The sequence below is a fragment of the Anser anser genome, assembly GCF_964211835.1.
Source record: "Anser anser genome assembly, contig: HAP1_SCAFFOLD_151, whole genome shotgun sequence".
In the NCBI taxonomy this organism is placed as follows: Eukaryota; Metazoa; Chordata; class Aves; order Anseriformes; family Anatidae; genus Anser; species Anser anser.
The window spans coordinates 1-27,095 of NW_028153587.1; the positions used below are offsets into that span (position 1 = coordinate 1).

The 27,095-nt window shown below is 36.5% G+C and overlaps 1 protein-coding gene and 1 long non-coding RNA gene across 2 annotated transcripts in view; both read left to right on the plus strand.

The window, feature by feature from the left end:
* Positions 1-8,341: 8,341 nt before the first annotated feature.
* On the plus strand, positions 8,342-12,708 carry LOC310891881. The gene is made up of 3 exons (XR_014577758.1): positions 8,342-8,494; positions 9,849-10,222; positions 12,055-12,708. It is a non-coding gene; the product is annotated as an uncharacterized lncRNA (long non-coding RNA).
* A 4,160-nt stretch (positions 12,709-16,868) lies between these two features.
* Positions 16,869-27,095, plus strand: part of LOC310891883 (adhesion G-protein coupled receptor V1-like) — a gene marked incomplete at its 5' end in the record, with an annotated part of 34,849 nt that continues 24,622 nt past the window's right edge. The window contains 7 exons of the mRNA XM_083854109.1: positions 16,869-16,995; positions 18,613-18,693; positions 20,017-20,156; positions 22,544-23,153; positions 24,100-24,315; positions 25,294-25,509; positions 26,708-26,952. Coding sequence (XP_083710235.1) covers positions 16,869-16,995; positions 18,613-18,693; positions 20,017-20,156; positions 22,544-23,153; positions 24,100-24,315; positions 25,294-25,509; positions 26,708-26,952 — 1,635 coding nt within the window. The remainder of the gene's footprint in view (positions 16,996-18,612; positions 18,694-20,016; positions 20,157-22,543; positions 23,154-24,099; positions 24,316-25,293; positions 25,510-26,707; positions 26,953-27,095) is intronic.

The following is a 27,095-nucleotide window of genomic DNA, read 5'->3' on the forward strand; positions in this document are numbered from 1 at the left end:
CCATAGGGTTTATCATTTGGTTGGATGGTGACGTGAACAACAGATGGATTAACCAAAACAGCATCTCCCTGTAACGTGTCCTTAAGGAGCATAATTTGGAAGGTCTCAGCAATTTCTGGTATGGCATCATCAAGGATCTTGAATTTCATATATACTTCATGAACTAGAGGTGTGAAGACAATAGTTGTATTTGGCTGAAGATCTAGGAAGTCTAAATTGAGCTGCGCATGTGCTGTTGAATTCCCAGTTATGATGGTGTAACTGACGGAGACTTCACATTCATCAGGTCCAATTAATTTTCCACTGTCATCCTTACCACGAATCACTTGAATTGTGAGCATTTCGACTTCCTCAGGCACCATGTAAGTGCTCTGAGCAAATCGCACAGGGCTGTCATTTTTCTTAATATTAATCTGAACAGAATTCCTTGTGGTGTTGATTTCAGCCCCTCCCTCCACACTCCTGAGATGAACAACAAACAATTCATCATTTTCAGGTATCTGGAAAAATAATAGTAGCAACAGGGTGTAAGTCCCATTTCAAATATATGCAGAACACTTACTTAGAAATATGTTATGTATATTTAGCAATAAAGGGAAATAATACAAACATTACAACCCTTTTCACATTAAAATAAACAGGCAAAAAGAAACTCGCTTGCAACTTTGAAAATCCCTTCTCAAAATTGAATGTTTCCATTTTCTAAGACATACTTCTATGCTATGGAAATATGAAAAAGTGGGAAAAGACAAAAAAAAAAAAAGGGCAAACAAAAACTAGGCAAGAATCAGATGAAGCTCTATCTTTCCAACTAGAGAGTGTGAGGAGATCCTAACTCAACTTGTGGAAGTTGCTCTGCTTGGACACAAGTGTTCCTGACAGTTATTTAGTCTGACATCTTTATTTGCTGATGTTAACACCATTTTACATCTATGCATGCCTGAAAGAACAGAGGAACAACATATGAACACAACCTACCTTGGCCCTTTTGTTCCTATTCAACGGGAAAAAGAACAGTTCCTACTTTCAGACAGACTCACATTCCCAGCACAGCTTCAGTCACAGCTCTGAGAAGGTGCTTGCTGATGCTTATCTATTAATTAGACTTTGGCATTTCTACATGTGGTTTGTTTAGAACTGCACTTTAGTTTTAGCTCTTTAGTCTCTAATAACTGATGCAGCAGACAAAAAAGAAGGGTTTATAAGCCTTGAATTGCAGAATTTAATATTTTTTACTTTATATTATTACATTTTATTCCCCAGTCTTGATAGGCTAAGTCTGTTTAACTGGAAAATATCATTATTTTATTAATACAGAGAGATTAGAAGGAAATATTTAAATATTACATAAGATCCTCACATCTCATTCTTGTTGTGGACTCTCAGAAAAAACAGTATTATTTGCTTCTGAGATAAATTCCACAACAAAATTGCTTATGTGTTACTAATGGCATTGCTTTGTTATAGGGCTGATGAATCCTTTCCATGTAGTTCTGTTTACTGAGCAAAAAAAGTTCAGAATTCCTTGTGGTCCAATATTTCTTCTCTTTTTACACATTTGTTAATTGGCCACCCTTAGATCCTGTTTCAGGGCACAAAGGGTATGCACGCCGCTGTCTTTGTAGCTGAGGCCAATTTTGTCCCTTGTTTGACTTGTGGCACTTAAACTTGCATAATATTATTGACTGATGCAGGTTGTTTGTTTTTTTTTCCAGCGTGAGATTTGCAAGCTCTCTGTCACCTCTCTCCTACACTACTATTTCCTATTTTATCTTATTAAAATTGATGTTAACTTACGCTTGTTTTAGTTCACTAGTTCATATACTGTCTTGCAGTACAAAAATACGCATTTGACAGTCAGAACGTACATGCCATTTTAGTTGCAGATAAAATCTTAGTATCCTACATAAATAAGGCATTGTGGAGCTTTCAATTACATCATGATTGACCAATAAATACATGAGTCAAACTTCGAATATAATAGTATAAATGATTTCCAGTGCTGCCTTGCCTCTTTAATTTTCTCTTAAAGTTGCAATTATACTTAAAAAGGAAACCTGCACAGGAAAAGTACTATAAATGCAGAGCTGTGGAAATCAGAACTGCAGTCCCCTACCTTCTGTAAGGCTGCACAATTCAGAAAAATACTTGTTTCATTGGTTTCCCTAACTCAGATCCTAAAAGCTCAAATTAAGTTCTGACAGTAGTGTTACTGGATTCTTGTGAACTCTATCATCATCATCATCAATAAAGGTTTTTGTGCAAAATTCATCTTTCACATACACTTGTGAAAGACTTTCAAAGAGTGGAAAGACGTTGACTAGACACACCAAATACAGATCAAACTTTTAGAAACAGAAGTTTGAGAGCATTTCTCAGAATAAAAATAAATAAAATCACATCCTCCCAAGAGAAAAGACCCTAATAATTTATTTCTGTGTGTAAGTCACTGAAATATTACATTGAATTGGAAAGAGATGTTTCTACACTTCAGCACCCCAGGTTGGCACAGCCTCTTAACACTAGAGTATCAGTAGAAATGTGGAAGGACATTTTTTATAACTAAGAGTAAAAAGGAAACAAGCTGCTTTACAGTTCTGTGCTCACTTCTGAGACACACACCTTTCACCATTATTGTTTTCTTATGAATTTCTTACTAAGTTGTTTTGCATCATATATACTTATTTTGATGTCTCAGTTTTCCCTCTTAAGCTTATTATAAAGGAAAAGAAAAACACAAAAGAAAAGTGCAGGTAAGAAAAAAGGAAAATCACAAGTTGCAAATTAGAAGAATGTTTTGTTTACTCTGAGATAAAAAGAAAGCCTCACAACCTATGAGTTATGTTGTGTTTTTTTTTTGTTTTGGTTTGGTTTTTTTGTGTGTGTGTTGTTTTTTTTTTTCAATTGGCCAATCTGAAAACAGAAAAATGTTAATTATCACCTAGTATTCATGCTTTCCACAAGACTGCATGTTTGTTTCAGGAATCTCATCTATTTTTAGGATTTTTTCAAATATGTTTCTACCCTGAAACATATTTGAAAAAAAAAAACCACAAACAAACAACGACAAAAAATATTTTTGAATCTGCCTTTTCCCTGTGAATCTTCAATGTGTAATATTCTTTCTTTAGTGACAAAGATAACATGTCTGCTCAGCCAGGATATGCACATAAACTAAAACTATTCACTGATGAGAATTAAAGAGGGAGCTTGGAAAGAGTAAAAATAATAGACCAGAGAGCCAAAATTTAACATCACTTCATCAAATAGAACTGCTTTTAACCTTATTTAAGCCAAGCCTTTTTGTAACTTATTACTCTAAGTCTTTCCAGAACTTCAGTTAACCTTCTACGTATCAAAGCCTAAGATGAAGTCAGCTTGTTCCTACCTGATCATCAAGCACTGTTAAATTATAAATCAGCTTTGATCTCCCAGGTGTGAATGTAATATTTCCCTTAGCTGGACTTAGGTCTTCTTCAGCTGGGTTTGGACCATCTTTTATCTGCAAAGAATTGATTTGTCTGATGAGAAGTCTATAAAGCAGGAATACAAATCCAGTGCAAGTACAATAACCAATATGCAGTGTGACTTGCATAACAAATGACTATCTGTTCAGCCATCTCCAACTTACAACTTACATGAACATTCAGTTGTGAAAATCTGCTCTTTTCTGGCAGACAGTGTAAGTCAGAACAACCACTCTGAAGAAATCCCGTATTTCCAGAATAAGAGGAAGAAAACTACTTCCATATAGGCCTATGGGGACTCTTTAGTATATTCTGATGCATAACTGACTCTTTCATATTACAGAAAGGATATTCATGCAAATTCAGTTTGAATCAATAGTATTTCATAATAAATTCCAAGACAAAGTAATAGTACTTACTGGTTTTGTGTCCCTTCTATCTTAACTTGTGATATTAAAGATACTAAATTTAACAGTCAAACTCAAAATACTACAAAGCCTCTTAAAGGTCATATGGGATTTTTTGGTTTTAGAACATTTTGTAAATTATTTTTCAACATACATATATAATGATGTGAGACAGACCTAAGTAATTGTCCAGAGAGTAAGATTTACTGTACCTTAAAACAAACATATTTGCAAAAAATTGCACAGAGAATCATATTCAGTACTTTAACTATTCATGCTATATTTAGTATTAATAAAATCCAGTGCAAAGCTTTTCTGGTTTTGACAGGTCTAGACTAAAGCTTTGAGGTCTAGATTAAAGCCTTACCCTATAGGACCAGGCAACTAGTACAGAAATATCTATATGAAAGATTTTATATATAATTTTAAAGTAAATAATAGAGTCTGAGCTAGATAAGAAAAAGAAAGCAATGAAGTCAGTAATTGTATCACATTCAAATCACATATGTAAATAACAGGATAAGTATTCAACATGATTAATTATTTCAAAAGCTTCATTTGCAGGGGATTCAAGATAGAGATCAAGATACAGATGATTATAGATACAGAAATTCACCAAATCCTGAGCACTCACAGTTCAAAGTTGGGATAATCATTAAAGACTCACTTGAATATTTGTATGTAAAATAAATATTTTTTAAAAAAATTAAAAAAACTTAGATAAGACACTTCTTACATACTTAATATGCATTATTTTCTAGTAATACATACTGATGTTGCCTCACGTACCTTTCTAAATGACAGAATATACTCGGTTTTCTCTAGTACCTCTTAACGTTAAACAGTCAATTAAACAGTCAGATAATTACAGTATTTTCTATATGACGGTTAATATGAATCCCTTTTATGAAACAGATCTACCTAATGTAGATGTAGGTATTTTGTCCTTCTTCCCCTTTTGCAAACACTTCAATAAATTATGATTACAGCCTCTCAGTTTAATCCAACAGACTACTGTATGAAGTCTTTTGGATAAACTCACCTCAAAAGTTATGACGACCGTCCCATAGGTTCCCCTCTCTCTAATTAGAGTGAGCGGCACAAATTCATTTCTGCCCCTGGGCTCATTCACTGTGATTAAGGCAGACTAATGAGGAAGAAAAGGAACAGACAATCAGACACAGATCAAATATCACAGCAGAATGAAGAAACTGTTACCATAGAAATATCAAACTCCCACAGACAAGTTAATCCAATCCGCAAACCAGTCCACTGATGGCATACATTTCCTAGCAACCAATTAGTTCAGCTAATGAAAACCTTAAAAGATTTCAGATAAAAATGTATCACGTAATGCAATTTGTGTGTTTTTGTTGTTGTTGTTGTTTGTTTGTTTCTGTAAATGAACATAGTCAACATACACAAAGCACTGACATATCATCACTGGTATTTTTAGGAGCTCCTACACCCATTAAAAATAGGTTTTCACCATCATGAAGTCGTTTATTAGATAGCTAGCTATAAATGTACTCAGGACAATCATTTAGGTCACTGGTCACTTTTTTAGGCTATTGTAGGTAACAGATTTTGAAGATATCCACAAATCCCAGAAGCAGCTTGGCTTAGTACTGTGGCTCTAACATTTTCTTATGTTCTTATGTTTTTTCAGAGAAGTCCTATACAAAATTATATTGTCAGAATGCTGTCAATAAGGCATAGCTACTCGTTCTACTAATACAACCTCTGTATTATTGCAAATATCATCTGCTGGAGTAACAACAGCATCTTATCCCAGAGGGTGTTATAAAATGCATATATTATGACAATGTTCCCTCAGTAATTGGTAATTAACCCTACTGCAAGAAGCTGTGCCTGCTCTTCAGAGGAACAGGTTTATATTCAGAAGCTACTTCTTTGTTTACATGCTACATTTCAAAACTGAATGTAATTCAGAATGTAATTCTAATTTAATACAAGTGTAAGAAAAAGTTTAAGTAGACTTGATGACTGAAAGGAGAAACGTTTGTGGTTAAATGTAGATGATTCTCTTTCCTGTCTAAGAGTGTCCAAGTATATTAATTTTTAATGTTAACTTTCTGAACTATTATGCATTCATATTTATTATTATAAATTGGAATTACAAGACACAGTGATGTGTAGCTTCACAGTAGTATTCTGCATGGACCTGCGTATGCTACTTCTGTTTTCTAAAGTACGTATTCCGGGAGTAGAATTGTACTGCAAACGTGGTTGCCTTTAAAAGGAAGGCTTCATGGAACAGTTGTAGTATATTAGTATTTTACTTTATATTACATAGTATATTACTTCTTACTGTAAGGAAGATTACAGTAAAAGGAGTCTCCACATTTTCCTTTTCTACTCAACGCTGATGCATGCCTGCCAGGACTCTCATTCTTTCTGTATCACTGAACAGGATTTTGAGACACAGAGGACACTTCGGCAATGTTTCTTTGACCTGGCAGTTGTTTGATAATAACTCTGCACTGAAGCCAGGAGAAGAATTCTATGAAACTTATGGGACTGTGTGCTTCATGGATGGTGAAAGGTCGAAGTCAATAACACTACGTGCCATTTCAGATAGAATTCCTGAATTCAATGAATTTTACATTCTAAAGTTGGTGAATGCTTCAGGTATTGTCTTCCATATCACCATTTCCTTCATATCTGGTAGAAAAGAGTTATGTTTAATCAATCAAAAAGAAACCAACACTAGAAAGAGCATTGCTTTGAATCATGTCTTGATATCCTATGCTTTTCTGGTAAGGTTTTAGGTCTTATTTTTCATTTAATCTTGATTTCCATATATAGAGAGTTACTCAGTTCCCGAATTACTGTTAAACACATTTTGGTGATCTGAACTTTAAAAGGGATGCCTCTTGGTTTTTGAAATTAAACTTCTTAAAGTTCAGAAGTTTCATTTCAAAAACCAAGAGTTCTGAATTTCAGATACATAGATCTCCATGCACAAAATATAAAACAAAGATACTAACAAAGAAATAACAAAGGTATTAAAGGTTATGTGTGTCTACCATAATAGAGGTTGCTTTTTTGTTTGTTTGTTTCCCTAGAGGAGGTAAAATACTTGTAGTTACCACTTCACATGACTTAAATTACAACTTTAAATTGCTACTGGACACATTTCCTAATCTGGATTAATTCCACTTTAGTACTATTCATGGTCTTCTGTGCTCTGATACAAGTGAAAATGTGTGTTGGCCTTTCCTGTAAGTGAAGTCCATACGGATGTACAAAAGATTTCCTGCTTATAACAGGTAGATCACTGTACACTTTGAACACGGAGATTCTCCATTCACAACATGATCTTCATATCATGAATTCTTACTGTGCAAAGATAGATGACTAACACCAGGACTGGGCAGCAGTTTTAACACACAACTGGTTACTGTTTCTGCAAGGTGTATGTACTTCTGTATCAGAGGCAACAGGCAAGATTTTGCCATTCTCTATTCCTGTAAGTCTTTGAGCAATACAAGAATTGAATTTGGCCCCCATGCTTATCAGACGAATCAAAGGTAACCTACCTTATTGGCTAATTAAGAAAAGATGGACCTTGTCATGTTTCACCTGAAAGACATCTGTGTGTTTTACAGCTGAAAAATAGCATGTGGGTTTGTTTTCTACTGAAATTACATCAGCACAGTGTTTTAAGAATAATACAATTAACCTATGTAATTTTCAAGTTAGATCATTTGCTATAAGTCCAGAGGATCTTAAAGGAGGGTTTGAGGTTTTTTTAGAAACTTGTTTTATTAAAAAAAAAAAAAAGTACTTTGAAACTTTTTTCTGAGTGTGTTGTTTAATCATTAACTTTTACTCTAACTTCTATTACGCAGGTGGGTCTCCTGGTCCTGGTGGTCAGTTATCTGAAACCAGTCCTACTGTAACTGTCATGATCCCTTTCAATGATGACCCTTTTGGAGTGTTTGTTATAGATCCAGAGAGCCAGGACAGAGAGATAGTGGAAGATACTCTTTCTGAAGATGACCTTTCCTATATTACGGACTTCACCATCTGGAGACAGCAAGGCACCTTTGGTGTTGTCCGACTAGGTTGGGAAATACTGTCTAGTACCTTCCAAGCTGGACTGCCATCAATGGTAGATTTCTTGTTGCTTGGATCATTCCCAAGCTCAGTACAATCACAGCCCCACATGAGGCGCCATCACAGTGGAACAGACGCTCTGTATTTCAGTGGAAAAGAGGATGCATTTGGCATTATCGGTCCTGAATACCCATAACAATGGAAATAATGCAGTAACCAATTTTACATTTTCAGCTTGGTTAATTCCTAATGTCAGTACAGATGGCTATATAGTTGAAAAGGATAACGATAATGGGACTTTATATTATGGTGTGAAAATTCAGACAAATGATTCTCATGTTTCTGTAGTGCTTCATTATACAGCATTAGGGTCCAATATGACATACATGGCTAAAACATCAGTCATGAAATACCTGGATGAGAATACTTGGCTTCACGTTCTGATTACTCTGGATGAAAGTATAATTGAATTTTACGTTGATGGAATTCTAGTTCTGGGAGGAATGAAGAGTCTAAAAGGAGAAGCAATTCTTGATGGTGAGCCTTTGCTATTTTTCTCCATATATAAAGCTCTGAAATGCATAGTCTAGCCACTTCAAAGGTGGAAGAAATACACTGAAATGATTATATCTGTTAAGTTAATTGAAAGGAATGGATAAGAATTCTTTGAGGATTTTCAGAAAGCCTATGGAAATTGTGTGAATGTTCTAAAAAATTCAAACTGCTGCGATGTTGAGTGAGAGTAGAGGACTATTAATTGTATGGTGTACTATTTTATTTCTGCTTTTAAAATTCCAGGTTGAAGTTTAAGAAATCAAATTTTCCATTTGTAAAAAGAATAGTACTTCTGCAATTAGTAATTTCCATCACACTTGCAGTACTGTAGCTAAGCTGAGAGGCTGAGAGGTTTTTTTTTTTTCCCTCCCTCGGTTTCTAGAACAAATATATGTGAAATGCAATTATGCTTTTATTGCTAGAAGGATATGTCTGTGCTGTAAATTTTCTTTATTAGTGGGGATGGCGTGTGTCTGGGGATAATGCAATAGTAAGGCAAGTATGTCATCTCTCTCCGTTGAATGTTGGGTAATACACAGTGGTGTGCATAGCAGCCCAGTTTTTCTCAGCATCCTCCACTTTGTGCCCTGGGACTTTTATCAGTTCCTGTGGTTGCTCATCTCTACAACTGCCACTCAGTGTCATATGTATGACAATACACTGAAGAGCACAGCTTTTTTTGTTTGTTTGTTTTCTTTCGTTTTCTGAAAGGCAACTGAAAACAGCTGATGTGTGTGTTTTAGCACAAGAGCATAGCATGGCACAGAACAGGATAGAGTAGGAATGAATATGAGGCAGCTGTGATCCTATAGTTTGGAGACAGAGAAATATAAATGCTGTTGTAAAAAGAGTTTGGAATTTGCATGGAATTACAGTGTGGTGGATGAAATGGATGTCCAGAAGGGTTAATGCAGTAATCATGAGTATCATCAGAATGGATCAGCTGCCCTAGCAGAGGGAAACAAAGTAGGATTTGTTCAGCAAAACAAGGGCTAAAAGGGGTTGCAGTTCTGCTCTGAAAATCTGTGGAGGAAAGAGGGAGCCTCAAGTCTCTAAGACTTATAAAAATGAGGGATGATGATAATGTGCTGCTAGAACTAATAGGATGAAAAACTTGGACAGCATAGGATGGAATTGTTTGGCCTGTGAGGACTTACCTGTAACATTGAGATGAGGCTCAAGGAACCTCCTGATTTTGGATCTCAAGATCAATATGATTCCTCATCCAGGGACAATGAACAGTTTACCATTGGTTTTTAAGAAAAACAGGTAGTCAGTTGCTGACTGTTTCATACAAATACAATAACATGAGAAAAAATTATAATTTCCTTCTCAGGTCCAGGAATAGTAAGAATTGGAGCAGGAATCAACGGCAGCAGTAGGTACACAGGGTTAATGCAGGATGTAAGGCTTTATGAGCGTAAGTTGACACGAGCAGAGATCTATGAACTTCATGCAACTCCTGCAAAAAGTGATGTCCACCCTGTCTCTGGGTATTTGGAGTATTGGCAAGGAGAGGCCAATAAATCATTCATCGTGTCTGCAAAGGATGACAAAGAGGAAGAAGGAGAAGAATTATTCATACTAAAGCTCATTTCTGTGCGTGGTGGAGCTCGAATTTCACAAGAAAACACCACAGCAAGATTAAGAATACAGAAAAGTGATAATGCTAATGGTTTATTTGGCTTCACTGGAGCATGTATCCCTGAGGTAAGGTGGTCATAATGGAAATTGTAGGTGATATTTCAGGCACAGAAAGCTAAATGGCAGGACCAAGTGACCTGAACAAACCCTAGATTTTGCAGTGTTTGCTTTTGTGGTTAAGCAAAGTTTTCCTAGGATTTGGAGATGCATATGTTCTGTTAATACAACCTCAGTTCCACTGGGATTTACTATATAATTTTAAAAAACTAAAGAAAAAAATGGTTAAGAAAATTTAGTTTACTATATAAACTGAAGACTAAGGCTTAATTTTTTTTTTCTAGAAAAATATTTTACCTTCACTTCTGTTACATTTGAGTTACCAGTTAAAATGTAAGATTTAATTCTCTGGTTTTTTTTTGAGAATGGATTATTGCAAAGATTTTTATTTTAGTTTTCTGTGTCACATGATGTGTTTGAGATAATTTTACTAGAGATCATGCAATGACAAAGTGTTATGGATTTTTCCACCTTCATTTGCTGTCATAAACTAAGTTATAATTTGCATATGTTTGATGTCAGTTGGTTGATTTAGTAGTGGTTTTTTTTGTTGTTTTAGTTTTAACAGATGAAATCTTTTTTCAGTGGTATCCATTCTATATGCAGAGTGTAAACTTGCTACTTTTTGAGGAGGCTTGAAATAAACATAAATCATTCTTTACTTCTTTAATCAATTATAAGGGGGAATAACATGATAGCTATCTCTACTGGTATTGGATTATTTTGTGGAAAAAAAAATTTAATATAGTTTTCATTTGGGAACTCTTATGAGCTTTAATTACATTCTTTTTTAATCAAAGTGCTTATGATGTTTTTAAAATAACTGTCTTGCCTGAGTGATACTAGTTTTCAGTTTGGTTCAGTTTGCTTATTGTGTGCCTACCATATGCTATGATAATAGATTCCTTCAGGTTCAAGTACCTCTGATACGCTGTGATGCCACAGATCATCAGCCAACCATGAAGAAAAAAAATAATTATATGGCACGGTAATTGTTTTGCACCTATCATATGTCCATTTCACCAGGGAAGTATTAGAGCTCTTAGTGGTGATGCAGGAACACAGCATTTTTTTACCAGTAGTTTAACTGTGCATATCTGTCTACTAGGCAGCTGAAGTCACACACAGTATCTATGCTTTCTTACAAAGCAGCCCTGAAATTTATCTAATGCATAAGATAGCTTTAACCTTTCCAATAACTTTCAGATAAAATTATTTTCTATGTTAATTTTATGAACGTTATTTTCTAAAATAGAAGGTCAGTACCAATTAAAGCTTCATTCCAGAGACGTGAAGTTGTCGCTGCAGAAGTCATGTTATCTGTGAAGATACAGAATTGTAAGGAGGACAGTAGAAGAGAAAAATCTGTTTTTCTGAATGATGATGGTATAGTTTATTTCTATCCATAGTGTGTCTGGTTAGAGAAAGTGCTGATCCAAATCTTTCTTTAAATTATTGCTAAGGAAAATTACAATATTGACGTTATTATAAAGCAATAGTTTCATTTGCTTTCGACAGGTACATTTCAAGCATATTGATTCTGTCTCTGACGCATAGTTTTAGGAAAGGGGTTGTGTCCAGGACGAACTGCAGTGTATTGTTATTTGTTACCTTAATAGTCCTCAGGGAGGCATCAGACTTTTGCAGATTCCACTAGGATTGTTCTGATTGGCATCAAGGTCAGTTTCAGCTTCCTAACACTCCAAAAGAGCTGAAAGTAACATGACAGCAATTTTTTACTTGAACATTTGTCTGGCATTAAATATTTTCGTGTTATTTAATGAAATTGCCTTGATTTACTTTGACAGTAATAAACGTTCCAAATTTTTGCTTTCTTCCAGACTGCTGATGAAGGTTCCACTATATCCTGTGTTGTGGAGCGTACAAGGGGAGCCCTAGACTATGTGTATATAAAGTACATTATCTCACAGGTTGATTCCACTGGCATTAATTACTCTGTTACCGATTTTTCTAATAGCAGTGGCACTATCACATTCGTTCCTTGGCAGAGATCAGAGGTAAACCCTACCTTCCTATTAACAATTCATCCTGTCCTTTACAAACCTCCTGGAAAATACCTTCTGAGGGTGCTTGGCTGGTTTGCATACTAGAGAGTGTTTACTTCACATGGCTTTTCTTATTATTATTTTTTATTTTGTTATTTTATGTTGTTATTTTTTTGTTATATATATATTTTCTTTCTTTCTTTTTTTCCATCCCTGACAACAAGAAAGTGTTATTTGTAGCTCTGTGTATATGTCAGTTCAAAAGTCACCATGTGTGCATGTACATATTAGATATATGTACATATACATAAAAAATATTAACTGTATTTATGTGTATGTGTACATATACTTTAAAAAGTGTAGATAGTCCATGTACTTTCGAAATTGGAAAATGATCAGGTTTGATCTGAGTGTTGTAACTCAAATTTATGTCCACAACAATTAAATAGGCAATAGTAAGATTCATTGCTGTTCTTGCACTCAAGGCTATCCAGGTTCTGTCTCCTTTTAAATTCAAAATCAGAAACAGGAGATTAAAGGTGTTCTTGTAACAATAGCTGTTTTTGAGTCTCCCTGAAATGATTACTGTCTGCTTTAATCTATTCCTCTGCATAAAGTGTGCGAGCAACTGGAACATAAGGAAATTATTCAATATTCTGGCCTTAGAGACACCTGAAATTGGTAATCAGAATTGCATCTCTGAGTTGGGGGAGAGAAAGAGAAATGATACATAAGGGAAGCTTTAGCTGCTTCTGAGAAAGCTTTCTAAAAGTCTTACGAAATTCCTTATCTGAATTAGTTTAAAAAAAAAAGAAAAAGAAAAAAGAAATACCAGGATACCAGGATACACTGAAGAGTAGGAATTCAAAGCTACAGAGGCCCACAATTAAAAAATTATGTGGGCAGACTGGAGGTCCAAAAGAGGGCCAGAAAGATGATCAAAGAGCTGGAGAACCTGTCCTCTAAGGAAAGACTCAAGGGGTTAGATCTTTTCACCCTTTAGAAGGGGACTTTGATCCCATTATTACAGTACCTAAAGGGCAGCTCCAGAGTTGACAGAGGCTCTCTCTTCTCAAGAAACCACAGGAGAAGACAGAGGGCAAAGAGTACAAAGATAGAGTGGGAGAGGTTTTGTCTTGAAATTTTTTACAACTACTGGAACGACTTCCTTAGGGACAGGGTCGGGTTGTCCCGACCTCAGCGTCTGGGCCAGGGCAATCCCAAGCACAAACACAGGCTGGGCAGAGAAAGCACTGAGAGCACCCCTTGGGGGGGGAAGGACCTGGGCGTGGTGGTTGATGAGAAGCTCGACATGAGCCGGCAATGTGTGCTTGCAGCCCAGAAAGCCACCCGTACCCTGGGCTGCACCAACAGCAGCGTGGGCAGCAGGGCGAGGGAGGGGGCGAAGGAGGAAATTCTTCCCTCAGAGGGCGGTGAGGCCCAGGCCCAGGCTGCCCAGAGGAGCTGCGGCTGCCCCATCCCTGGCAGAGCCCAAGGCCAGGCTGGATGGGGCTGAGGGCAGCCTGGGCTGGGGGGAGGTGTCCCTGCCCATGGCAGGGGGTGGCGCTGGGTGGGCTTTAAGGTCCCTTCCAGCCCAAACCAATGTATGGTTCTATGGTAGAATTCCCATCACCAGGGGTGCTTAAGATGCAGTTGAACATGGTGCTGGATTATTTCATCTATTTTTTTTTTTTCCATGAAACATTGAACTTCATCTTTTGATGTCCCATCCAACGTGGGCTGTCCTATGATTAAAATTCTGTGGTAATAAACAGCGTGTGCTAGAAATAGAAATAAAAATAATCTGTTTCAATGAATTCAATCCTGATGTACAGCACAGAATTGTTAAATTTATTTGAAGAAGTGGTGCGGGACCACAGTACTGTAGAAACAACATACACTTTCTATTATTGTTTGTATAATAAGGATGAATTGTGAGTAGAAAATACCATCCTCAGTTTCACTTATATCAGGCTGCAGAAGTCCATGTGGACTCAAATTCGCTGAAGTCATTTGCAGGGATCCCAGTGACTTCACTAGAACTGTGAATCTGGATAATGTGATGACTGGCAAAAGCGTGTGGTATCTGAAAATAGTTCATTCATGTTATAATAGTTTGTTCATTCAGCGTTATTTCTCTGTGAAATGATATTACTGCATTTCATACAATCATATATAGCAGAAATTTCCAAAGCTTTTCTAGCATGGCAACATAGACGAGGCCCACATTACTCTATCTAGTGGCAGAAAATGGCTGATGTAGGCTCTTGCTACACAGCTTACTGGTCCAATTTACTGCATACATACAGAGGAGCTAATGTGCATGGCTCTAAGAAACGGGCTGGTAGCAAGCTGCTCTTCAGGTGGGATATCCTAAGGGACTTTCAACTGACATTTGTAATCTACTCATTACCATGCCTCTAAATATGATCAGCTACTTAAATGTTTTCTATATGTTTGTCCGACCATATCGAAACATAAAGAAAGATGGAATTTTCTGAAGTGAATGTGTTAGCGTGTTTAGAGCAAGGTTATGTTAGTAAATCGTATGATCTGCAGGTCAAAGTGTCAGGTGGTATAATAAGCTCAATTTATTTGCTCTCTAAATTGGATTAATCACTGTAATGTCTCTTCATAAGCATAATTTCAAAAAGATTTTAAAATTTATCAGATATTTCATGTTCAGTACATGGAAATTAAACTCTGCTTTTGTGAAGATATACAAAACCAACCAAACAAGTATTTATTATCACTTATTTATGTAGTTTGAAACAATTCAGAAAATATGCCTTCCATTTCCAGTAGCTTGGAAGCATTGTTTTTGGAAAGCATATTCTAGACATAAAATGTTATCTTAGAAATTAGTTGAATTTATGTGGAGAGCAAAAATAGTGTCCTTTGCTTTCAGAACTATACAGCAGATACAGCTGACTGACTAATCAAAGAATGTTGCATGGTTTGATTTCTCCATGATTTGGTCCTTCTCTAGGTGTTAAATTTGCATGTTATTGATGATGACATTCCGGAGTTAAATGAATATTTCCGTGTGACATTAGTCTCTGCAGTGTCTGGAGATGGGAAACTAGGTTCAACTCCTACCAGTGGAGCAAGTATAGATCCAGAAAAGGAAACTACTGATATCAGCATCAAAGCCAGTGACCACCCATACGGTAACAATGATGGGAATTATACAGCTTTGTTTCAGATTATTGTGTAGTTCTTTCCAGTCAGATGAAAACTTTGCTTGGTTGTAATAGTTGAGGAAGCAATCTCATATATTCCACTTTATCTGACTTGAATTAATTCATTGTTTATATACATGAATGAATACTGAATTAGTTTTCTTTTATAATTTTACAAAAAGGCCTCAAATCTTCCCTGCCCAAACAAGCAATGATTCTCTTGTGAGGGCAAATAAAGGCTCTGCATGTAGTTGATCCTGTCCAGGTTTTTCATCAAATGAGAATTCCTGACAATGAGAGTCATTTCTCCATATGTCTTGTACCAGTAAATACGCAAAACCGTGGCCTGTGAGGCTCTTTTGGGAAGAGAAGGTTTTATTATTGTGCTGTGCCTTTTATCAAGACTGACAAGAATATCAGTGAGAGAGGGTAAGGCACACAGCACATCTCTGGAAATAGTGTGATTGAGGCTTAAGGGTATACTGGTATATGTGGTTTTTAATTTCAGAACCATCACAAGATATGTTATCAATCACTTTATTTAAATTGTTTATCATCTTTAAAATTTGTTATGAAAAGCCATGTAAGTAGTAATTCTTGTCTTCCAGGTCTGCTCCAGTTCTCTGTGGGGCCACCTCCTCAGCCAGGTGATAAAATGATTCTTCCAGCCTCTTCTGTGCCCCATATTACTATTAAAGAAGAAGCTGGACACGTCAGATTACTGGTAGTTCGTGCACAAGGCCTTCTTGGAACAGTTCTGGTGGAATACAGAACAGTGCCAGTCACAGCTTTCAGTCCCAAAGATTATCAGGTATGGCAACTGCCAAGGTGGTATAATTGTTTTGGAATTAATTAGAGTTATTTATCGTGGAGATAGCTTTCAGTTTGACTGCTCTAGCCCAGCTATGATTCTTTCACAGAAAGACTACTTTACAAGGTGATGTGGCAAATGGATATGTAATATTCACTTAAAAATATACATCATGTGACTTCTCCATTCTTTTCTCTGCAGTAAGTTGCATTGTCTAGGAAAAGCCTCTGGTTTTGAACTTTTTTTTTTTTTCTTAACAGAGTTTTCAGTGTAGCAATTTGTGAGTTTTGCTGTTGTTACAGACCATATTATTCAAGTGCATGTACAGGTTAACATTATGCTTGTACATACTGGGATTTGTATATGCCTAGCAAAATAACCTGCATGTATCTGCACTTGCTTGTCCAACTGATCATTTGTGCAGAAAAATAAGAAAAATGTACATGAATGCAGATGCTCACCAGTATGTCAACTTAGATGTCTTCTTCTTTTTTTTTTTCTTTTGTAAAACAGATTTTTCAGATTTTTTTTTAAAGCTTAAGTGAGGAAAAGTAGATGTTTTGAAAAAGACAAAATGAAGGTTCTGTTTCTTTTTTTTATATGGATGAAAACATTAGACTTGAACAAAAATATGAAGAGCTCTTATATTGCAGGCTGTTGTGGGTACACTGGAATTTCAGCCAGGAGAAAGATACAAGTACATTACTGTTAACATCACTGATAATACTATTCCTGAATTAGAAAAAACGTTTAAAGTGGAGCTGTTGAACCCAGAGGGAGGAGGTAAGGCACATATATCAGTCCCTTAGTTGTATTTTCATGACCTCTACTCGTTCATAAAAATCTTGTCTTTCTTGGCATTATTTTCTATGTTATTTCTGAAAACAAACAAAAAGCACCTCTACATCCCCACCCCCATACAGCTGTCTTTTTTCGTAGGGAAGAACTGTTCCTCAGTTCTTTTCTTAATCCTTGGTGGAAACAACCAGATCCCATAGCAAGTATATTATTACCATGTATTAGGGAAAGTGTATCACTGCCATCTGTTAGGTCATCTAAAGGCAATTGCTGCTTTTCACTTTGTATAACTTCATGGTTGGTAATGAGAACTAAAATAATGCAAAAATATATTAGCAATATGTTGCATTTCAAAAATATGGAATATTTATAAAATATTTAAGGCTAAACAGTCAAAGTGTTGTGTTTTTGTTTGTTTGTTTTGGGTTTTTTTTGTTTTGTTTTGTTTTTTCTTCCACATGAGTGAAATCAGAAGAACTGCAATACATAGGTCAAATGGATTATAGCAGTAATAGGCTGTGGATGTTGAGGGCCATAGGGAGTTTGCTGAGCTGTAGCTGCAGAGGTAGCTCGTAGATAACTGTCTGTAAGAACAAGACAAACACTTGAAAGAATTATTGGTTTGAAGGGCTAGTCTGAAGGGACGGCAAAGCATAGTGGTGCTGCCACATAAACCCCTGAATACCTTACAGATTTTTTTTTCCATTTGAGAAAAATTTTAACGGAGATTGTAAAGCTTGTTGGAGGGAAAAGTAATTAGAAACACTGACAGCCATAAATTGATTTTTTTTTTTTAAACTGATGTTATTTTTTTAAACAATTCAGAAATTGCAAGTGTGGTCCCTTCTGGGAGGATGTATCAGATTTCCTTGAATTAATCCAGCTCTCTGCTATGATTGTATGTGTCTATGGTGCAACATGGTCTCAGTGATTCTTTTGGTAAAGTCTTGAGACTTTTCACGTATTTTGTCTTTTTGGTTGAATAGTTGTTTTGTTAAAAGGAGTCAAACTTTTCTCTTTCAAATTGTTGTGACAGAAAATTTACAACTAACTTTAGTAATCCAGTAACTATATAGCCTTTTTAAAATGAGCCTTCTTTTTGGCCTTTCCAACACAAACACAAAGCTTATGAAGCCCCCATTAGTTAAGTTTTCTGCAGATTTTCCCAACATTTTCACTTTGTGAGAAAATATTAGAATAAGGAGCTTGAGGGACTTTATCGTCTCCCCTACCTTTTTTTTTTTTTTTTTTTTCAATTTAGATTCCTCCATGACAAGCCTCAGTTAGGAGTGAGAAAGGGGAAATACAAAATGGGGACACAAAGAGGGAAAGAGAGGAAAGATAAACTATGTGTATGTGTTTTCTTTCATTCTGACTTCCCATTGCTATTTCCAATGTCATAAATTAAGTAAGAGGTGGCATATGTAAATATTTCAGTCTTTATTAGAACTCCTGTACACTTTCAGAAGCAAAGTTGATACCTTCCTAGAGTGCTTCCCTCTTTTTTTCCTGTTGTCCAGAATAGTTTAAATTTCTCTTTGCTTGCGCTCTGATTTATAAATGTATATATGTGTATATATCTGTATGTCTGTCATCTTAAAGTTGCTGAGCTCTTTAGAAATGATGGCAGTGGTAGTGGTGATGGGAACATGGATTTCTTCCTTCCAACTGTCCATCAGCATGGTAAGCATTTTGGATTAATCTTTATTTCTTTATGCTAACTGTAATATCCCTCATGAACTACACTACTGACACAGTTTATCATAGTGTTATTTTGCTTGTGGTTTGAGATATATCATAGAGTCCTGTCAAAACATTCTTTCCCATTTTAAAAAAGGCTTAATTTCAACAACAGTCAATACTAACCGTAATACAGAAAATAACAGCTTCTCTATCTTCAAAGCTGTATTTTTATAGAACACAATGTAGTTATTCCAGAAGTAGTTAGAAAAATTAGCTTTGTTTGTAAATTTTGTAAAATTTTCTGGAGAGCAAAGAGGAGAGAAACTTTTTAAATTTAAGGTAATTTAAAAATTACCTGACTGTGTGTTTTGATACTTTCTTTTGCCACTTGCTTTATGCTTTGATCTCTGCATCTCAAAAATACTCTTAATAAAAAGTGGTGTTAGCTCTTTTTTTTCTAAAAGAATGCTTTGATTATTTTTCATTTTTGAAGTCTATTTTTGTCACAACATACAGAAAACAAAGATAATTTAATCTTGAGAAAATTAAAAACATACAATATGCAGAAATAAGATGAAAACAAAAGCACCTACTATGAGGGAAACGCTAATGATGGCGGATTTTGAATTAAACCCTAGAGACCTGAAAATATTGTGTTAGCACCCATTATCGAAATCAAATAATTTATTCCACAGTGACAGCCTGATTTTCTGTTTTATTTGAAAATACAAAGGAGTTCAGTTTGAACCTGAGAGTAAGTCTGTGGTTTAACCACTTTTTGGAACTTCCTGGGAAGTGTTGTTTCCTCTTCTGTGTTTCCAGATTTTTTTTAAAATGCCAGGCTCTTTCTCTTTCTAAGCAGCAAGTTATCTCACACAAGATGATCATTATAGTAGTAGAATTTCCTGGACTAGCTTTTTCTTTGTTCCAGCTTCAGTTAAAATAGTACCTGCTTTTGTCCTGTCTGCACTGCTTACACTGTGTTTTACCACGTAACTCTCCCCTACCCTAAATTCTAGTTCATTTTCCTTAATTAGACAAGTAATTTTATTTTTGATCCTCTCTTAAAATATTTGCATTTTATATGTTGCTTTGGAGTGTTGTTCCATAGAAGGGCTGCCAGGACTGCATTATTGAAAGTGAGTTCCTTATCCATGTGGATAATTATTCCACATTTAAAACAAAAAAAAAACACACCACAAAATGCAAAACAGCAGAAATATTCCAGTTATGCTTTTCTGTGTGCTTTTTGTAACAAACTTCCTTAGCTTTTAAGAAAAGATGGTATAAAAAAATAACTCATTTTGGCACTTGCACTTACAGCCAGCTTGGGAATTGCATCCCACATCGTTGTGACTATTGAGGCTTCTGATGATGCTCATGGCGTCTTTGAGTTCAGTACTGAGTCACTCTCGGTAAATGGAACTGAGCCTGAAGATGGAGATAGCAATATTATGTTGCAGGTTAGAAAGTTTTGGGTCTCATATTGCTATGCAATCCTCTTTTATGTCTATTTTACAGAGCATTCTGCAATATTTTTATAATAGGTCTACAGCATTTTAACTTAACTTTATCATGTACATTTGTCTTGACATTTTATACTTCACTTTCTAAAGTGTATCTTTCAGCTTAAAACTAAAATGTTTTATATAAGTTTAAATTTACTTCTACTTGTTTACATTTGAGGTATGAATATTTTAAAGTAAGTGCTGATGACACAACAAATACAGCAAAGCTAAGATGATAAAGATTACACTGTTTTTAAAATTAGTTTATTTTTAACTCATCATGTCAATGACTTTGCACTGTATATAATGGAGGGGCTGGATTGTGTGCAGCTTGCAGTTGGCAATGACATGCTTAAGATCCTCCGGGTAAGGATTAAGGGACATGGAAATAAGTTATAACAATAAGATGAAGTTGTTGTGGGAGTCTGCTATAGACCACCCAGCCAGGAGGACAACATTGCCAAATTATTCTATAATGAACTAAGGGATATCTCTAGGTCATCTGCCCTTGTCCCTGTGGGTGACTTCAACTTCCCAGATGTTAGCTGGGAATACCATACAGCCAATACAAACAGGTACTGGAAATTCCTGAGGCACGTTAACAATAACTTGTTGGTACAGTTACTCTGGAAGCTGACTAAGAAAGGTGCCCTCCAGATTTGTTGCTTGTAAACAGTGAGGGTCTTGTGGGTGAAGTGGTGATTGGAGGCTGTCCTGGCCATAGTGACCATGAGATGGCTGAGTTTAAAATCTTTGGTAATAGGAGGAAAACTGCCAGCAAAAGTTCAGCCCTAGCTATGGAGACAGCAGACTTCAGACTACTCAGTGAACTAGTTTGTGAGGTCCCCTTGGAACCTGCTTTTGAAGGTATTGGAGTCCATCAGTGCTGGTTAGTTAAGTAACACCTCTTAAGAGCACAGGAACAGGCAATTCCAAAGAGTCAGAAGTTGAGCAAGCTGGGCAGAAGGCCAGCTTGGCTGAGCAGGGATCTTATTCTAGAATTTAGGCGAAAAAGGAAAATCTGTGGGCATTGGAAGCAAGGTCAGTTGAACAAGGACTACAGAGGTGATGTTCACTCAGAGTTGAAGCTGGCCAGTACTGTGGGGACAACAAAAAGTGCTTTTTTTAAAGTATGCTAACAGCAAAAGGAGGAGCAGAGAAAACATTGATCCATTACTTGTTGAGGTTGGTAACCTCACAAATAAGTACGCCAATAAAGCAGAGGTTAATGCCTTCTTTGCCTCTGTCTTTAACACCAATGATGGGCTCGGGGACACCCAAAGCTCTGAATTTCAGGACTGTGATGATGATAAACTCCCAGCCAACTTTGAACTTGTGCAGGATTTGCTGCTCCAGCTGGATGCATATAAGTCTATGGGGTCCAGTGGGATTAATCCCAAAGTACAGAAAGAGCTGGCTGATGTCATTGCAAGACCTCTCTCAATAATTTTTCAATAGTCTTGGAGTCTGGAGAGGTCACAGTTGACTGGAATTAAGTTAAACGAGGAAGTGCTGGATTCTGCACCTGGCAAGGGGCAATGCTGGCTGTACGGACAGGCCTGGGGACAAGAGGCTGAAGAGCAGCCCCATGGAAAGGGATCTGGGGGTTTTGCTTGACAGCAAGAGAAATATGAACCAGCAGTGTGCCTTAGCAGCCAAAATGGTCAACTGTGTTCTGGAGCATAAGGCACAGCAATGCTGGATGGTCAAGGGAAGGGATTGTCCTGCTCTGCTCTGTGCTGGCGAAGCCTCACCTCTAGCACTGTGTGTGCTACAATATATGAAGGACATAAACTATTAGAGAGCATCCAAAGGAGGGCTACTATGGTGGTGAAGGGTCTAGAGGGCAAGAAGTATGAGGAGCGGCTGAGGTCCCTGGGTTTGTTCAGCCCAGAGCAGAGCAGGCCGAGGGCAGGCCTCATGGCGGCCTGCAGCTCCCTCACGAGGGGAGCGGAGGGGCAGGCGCTGAGCTCTGCTCTCTGGGGACAGCGACAGGACCCGAGGGAACGGCATGGGGCTGGGACAGGGGAGGGTCAGGCTGGGGGTTAGGGAAAGGTTCTGCACCCAGAGGTGGTCGGGCACTGGGACAGGCTCCCCAGGGACATGGTCACAGCACTGAGCTGCCAGAGTTCAAGAAGCATTTGGACTACTCTGTCAGACATGCGATTTGATTTTGGGTGGTCCTGTGTGGAGTCAGGTGTTGGACCTGATAATCCCTGTGGATCTTTTGTAACTCAGGATATTCTGTGATTCTGTGACTTTGCTGTATGCCATTTTACACTTTTATGTTCTTCTTTCTTATAGTACAAAGAAATACATAAATCTTTGTGTTTTCCACTTAGGTTGTGAGAACTCATGGGGCCCTGTCTGAGGTGACTCTGTATTGGGTCATAGTCTGTGATCTTACAGAAGACCTGGTCTCTGCATATGGGAATGTAACATTTGATGTTGGCCAAGTGAGAGCAAATATTACCATACAAGTTTCTCCTGACAACGTGCCTGAACTGGATCAGGTGTTTTCAGTTTTGATCATCAATGTGTCCGGTGGTCGTCTTGGAAATCACACTAATGCAACATTAACAGTTTTAGCTAATGATGATCCATATGGACTGTTCATCTTTTCTGAGAGAAACAGACCAATAAAAGTTGAGGAAGAAACAAAAAATATCTCCCTGACAATAGTAAGGCTTGGTGGTCTTCTTGGTACAGTAGTGGTTACATACAGAACTTTAGGTGATGATGAAAAGTCACCCTTTCTTCCACCTGATGTTGTTAGAGCAATACAAGGAGAAGATTATATACCCATTACTGGTTATGTGATCTTCGCAGCCAATGAAAGCGAAGCCACAATATCTTTGCCTATTTTGGATGATTATGATCCTGAGAGGTCAGAATCTGTTTTTGTGGAGCTAAACAATACTGTTTTGATCGACAAAGTACAGGATCGGCCAAGTAAGTGTCTTTCATATGTAAACCCAAAGCTTAAATATGTAGGCTAATATTTATATTTAATAGGATAAAATGCAGCAATTGAAATTACAGTAAAATTTTACCTCTGCCTAACTCTGTATAGTTAAGAATCCTGTAAGTTATATGTCAGAGTATCTCACATTAAGTATGAAGATTCTGTGTGTCAGCATATATTTCCTTTACCACAAAATTTTGTCAGGGGTGGACATTTCTTTCTCCCTTCTGCATCTGCTTTATCCCAGGTGTTTTAGGCCAACTGTATTACTGTATTGGTTTTGTGTGCTAATACCTGCTCACCTGTTGTTTCTGTAAAGCACAATGATAGGAAATAAGCTAGTTGCACTTACTGAAAGCGAAAAAAGCCTTTTAAACATTAAGTGGTGTAGAATTGCAGCTTCATGCTGGCTTTTTAGCGTAGAGGATGTTTGCCCGATCAGATAAATTCAGGTCATTACAGCCTTATTTATGCTTAAGAGCTTCTTGGCATGCCTAATTTCCCTTCCCTCTCCCCCATGACTCTCCCACATTAATCTTGATTTTTAAGGGAAACACTACAAAAAATTCTACTGGGAAACTGAAAGGTTACTTATAGTTCATCATTGCTAGTGTAAAATTCTATTGTCCTATGGACAAATAAATAAGTAATTTTGCTAGTACCTCACCTCTTCAAAGAACTGGTGTTTTGTATGCTCCACAGCAGGGTAGAATAATAAGTTAGTAAGAATGTGGATTTTCTGACATAATATAATTCAAACATCAAAAATATGCTTGTGCAGTTTGTAGTTATATTTTGTCCAAATCTAAAATGAAAATTTTATTGAAAGCTAGTAGTGGCCATCCACTAAACTCAGGTGTATGTATATGAACAGTATAGCCATATATAGGAGGCATTTCAGGCTTGCTCTAAGAGGTTTTTTTTATATTTCAGTTGTAAATTCTCCTCGTCTTGGATCAGTGGGTGAGACTATAGCTCATGTAATTATCAATGCCAATGATGATGCTTTTGGAACACTTCAGCTTTCAGCTTCAGCTGTGCGAGTTGCTGAAAATTATGTTGGACCAATCATTAACGTGACCAGAACTGGGGGAATTTTTGCAGATGTTTCTGTGAAATTCAAAGCTATGCCAATAACTGCAACAGCTGGTAAGAAATCAAAATAGCAGAAATACACATTCTGTGTTAAACCAGAAAGAGCATACTGTATGCTTCGAGTAACCAAAGCAAGCAAGTGTGTATTGAATGCAGTCTAGTAAAACAAGTAGAAAAAATACCAAAGTGTGAGATACTTACTGAGTGTACTTAGGAGACAGGAATTCAGGTCCTATAGAAGAGACCTTACATCAAATTTAAAAAAACTCAGAGATATCATCACTGAAGAATCTAGCAAGAAAACTAAGGAAAGGAATTGGCTGTTTGTTTCCCTGGTGGCCACTCACTTTCTCAAAAAAATAAAATAAAATAAAAAATCCTGTAGTAGTATATATAGCTAGTACTTAGTCCTTTGTACATATTTCAACCTACCATACATGGCTTATTTGAGTTTCTTGGAGGGAAATTGAGAGCTGGTGACTCCTCTGTGAAACAGACAAATGTTAAGCACAATTCAAGAAGACTTTTACTTTGCAAATGAAAGGTAAAGCTCTCAGGTGATCCCTGAAAAGCTCCACGAGGGAAGGAGTGACCTTATGTCCTTTAGTAAAATCTCCTTTGAAAAAGGTACTTCTGTTTCATTTTATCTCTTGGAAAGCCAGACAACTATCAGAAATCAAATATAGAAATGTCACAGTTGTGTGATCTTCTCAATGGAAGATAATAATGGACCTTTTGTAATTGCTTCTTGGACTGACAGTGTAAACTCTGTTTTGGCCAAGATGAGATTTATTTTCATCCATCCAGATATCTAAAAGGCACTAGGAAATAAACAATTGTATTTTCTGGGTATGAAGATAAAGAAAAAAAAAAACACAAAAAAACACACCAACATATGAACACAAGGGAATGCAAAAAGAACAGATAAATATTAGTGCTGATAAACATTAGTGATGTTTCATAATGAACCAGAATGCCTTAATATTCTTCTGTGTTTTGATTGTTTTGTTATTTTTTCATGTACAAATCTAGGTGAGGACTACAGTGTAGCCTCATCAGATGTTGTCTTACTAGAAGGAGAAACAAGTAAAGCTGTGCCAATTTATATAATTAATGATATCAATCCTGAAGTTGAGGAGTCCTTTTATGTTCAGCTGCTGAATCAAACGACAGGAGGAGCCTTGCTTGGATCTTTGACGAGGGCAGTCATAACCATTGAGGCTTCTGATGACCCGTTTGGATCCTTTGGTAAATGAGTCTTATTTGCATATTTTCTCTTGTCCAGTAGCAATCTGCTGATTTGTGGGTGAGTTATTACTGGGCAATGGAATAAAAATTTTCAGAATACAAAAAGGGAAGTCTGGATGAACACAGTAAAGGACAAAATAAGATAAACTAAATTAAAACGTGTAAGTAAGGGCAAATGGTGCCCTTATATAGCGAAATTGAAGCATTCAGTCAACTTATATATCAAGATTTTGTGAGACGAAGGTGGATTTTGGAGTCTCCTAATGGGGATGGATTTTAATTTAATTTGTATTTTTTTATCTATTCTAAATGTTGCATTTCTGCAATAGCTTGAAGCTTAAGTTTACATGCCAAAACCTGTTTAGATAGTGCAGTGTCATTGTTTTACAAAATAATCAGGCAAAGCAGGTTTAAATATCTGGGGAAATTGGAAAGTACAAATATGACTTAAATTGCGTTCTTGTATGTTCTGGTTGTTAGTTATTGTAGTTTTTCTTCTTTCTATCATTATCAGTAAAATGGATTGTGGACACTTTCCAAAAATAGTTTCATTACACAGGTTTTGAGAAAAAAATGGTAATTTCAAAAATTTAATGACATTTTAGAAATTTATCTTTTCTATTTATTTTTTCTATTTCAGTATTTCTGGTGTATGTTTTCCAGCCATTTTATTTGACTTACTCTTTCTCCCTTTAGTACCCTACTTTATTTCAGTTATTCCATTTTATCAGCAAAATGTAAAGGAAATTGACAAAAGTAAATAATTCCACATGGATAATTCATTAACTTCATTCTTAACAACTAAAGATTTTATACAAGAAAGACTTATATTTGAAACAATTTAGATGGAATATGTTGACACATTTTTTCCATACGTGACATAAAAAATGATAAAAATTTTCCTCACTGGGAAAAATTACCTTCTGACCGTCTTCTAAAAACTTAGATCATGGCTAGCCTTGAACAATGGATACGTTGGAATAAACTCTTGGGTGGGGGCTGAATTTTCATGCCAATTTTATTTGCAGATAAAATGATACTGAAAGTTCAATTTGAAGTTTAAACCTGATTAACATTTTTTTAATTGTGCAAATGAATGCAATCAAGTGAAATAAAATATATAATTCAGTAACTAGGATGGTGTTTTTATTTTAAATATTACTGTTAATGAAATACACCTCTTTGTGCTGCACTTCAGTGTTCCAGATGACCGAATTTACTGTGGAGGAGCCTGAATCTGGATCAGTACCCATAAATCTGCCAGTAATCCGCAATGCTGGGACACTTGGTAACGTTACTGTTGAGTGGGTTGCTACCATTGGTGGACACCCTGCTGATGAGGACTTGCAGGTTGCCTCAGGCAATATTACTTTTGCCCCTGGGGAAGCCTTTCAGATGCTACTATTGGAAATCCTGGCTGATGATGTTCCAGAAATAGAAGAAGTAAGTCAAGCACTTACATCTTCCTTGAAGATGGTATTAATTTTGACTTGTTCTAGAAATATGTATGATGGAAAACAAGAAATGTTCCGGCAGGAAGGTGCTATAATTTCATGTTATACTTTGCTTGTAATTATTGTTAGAAA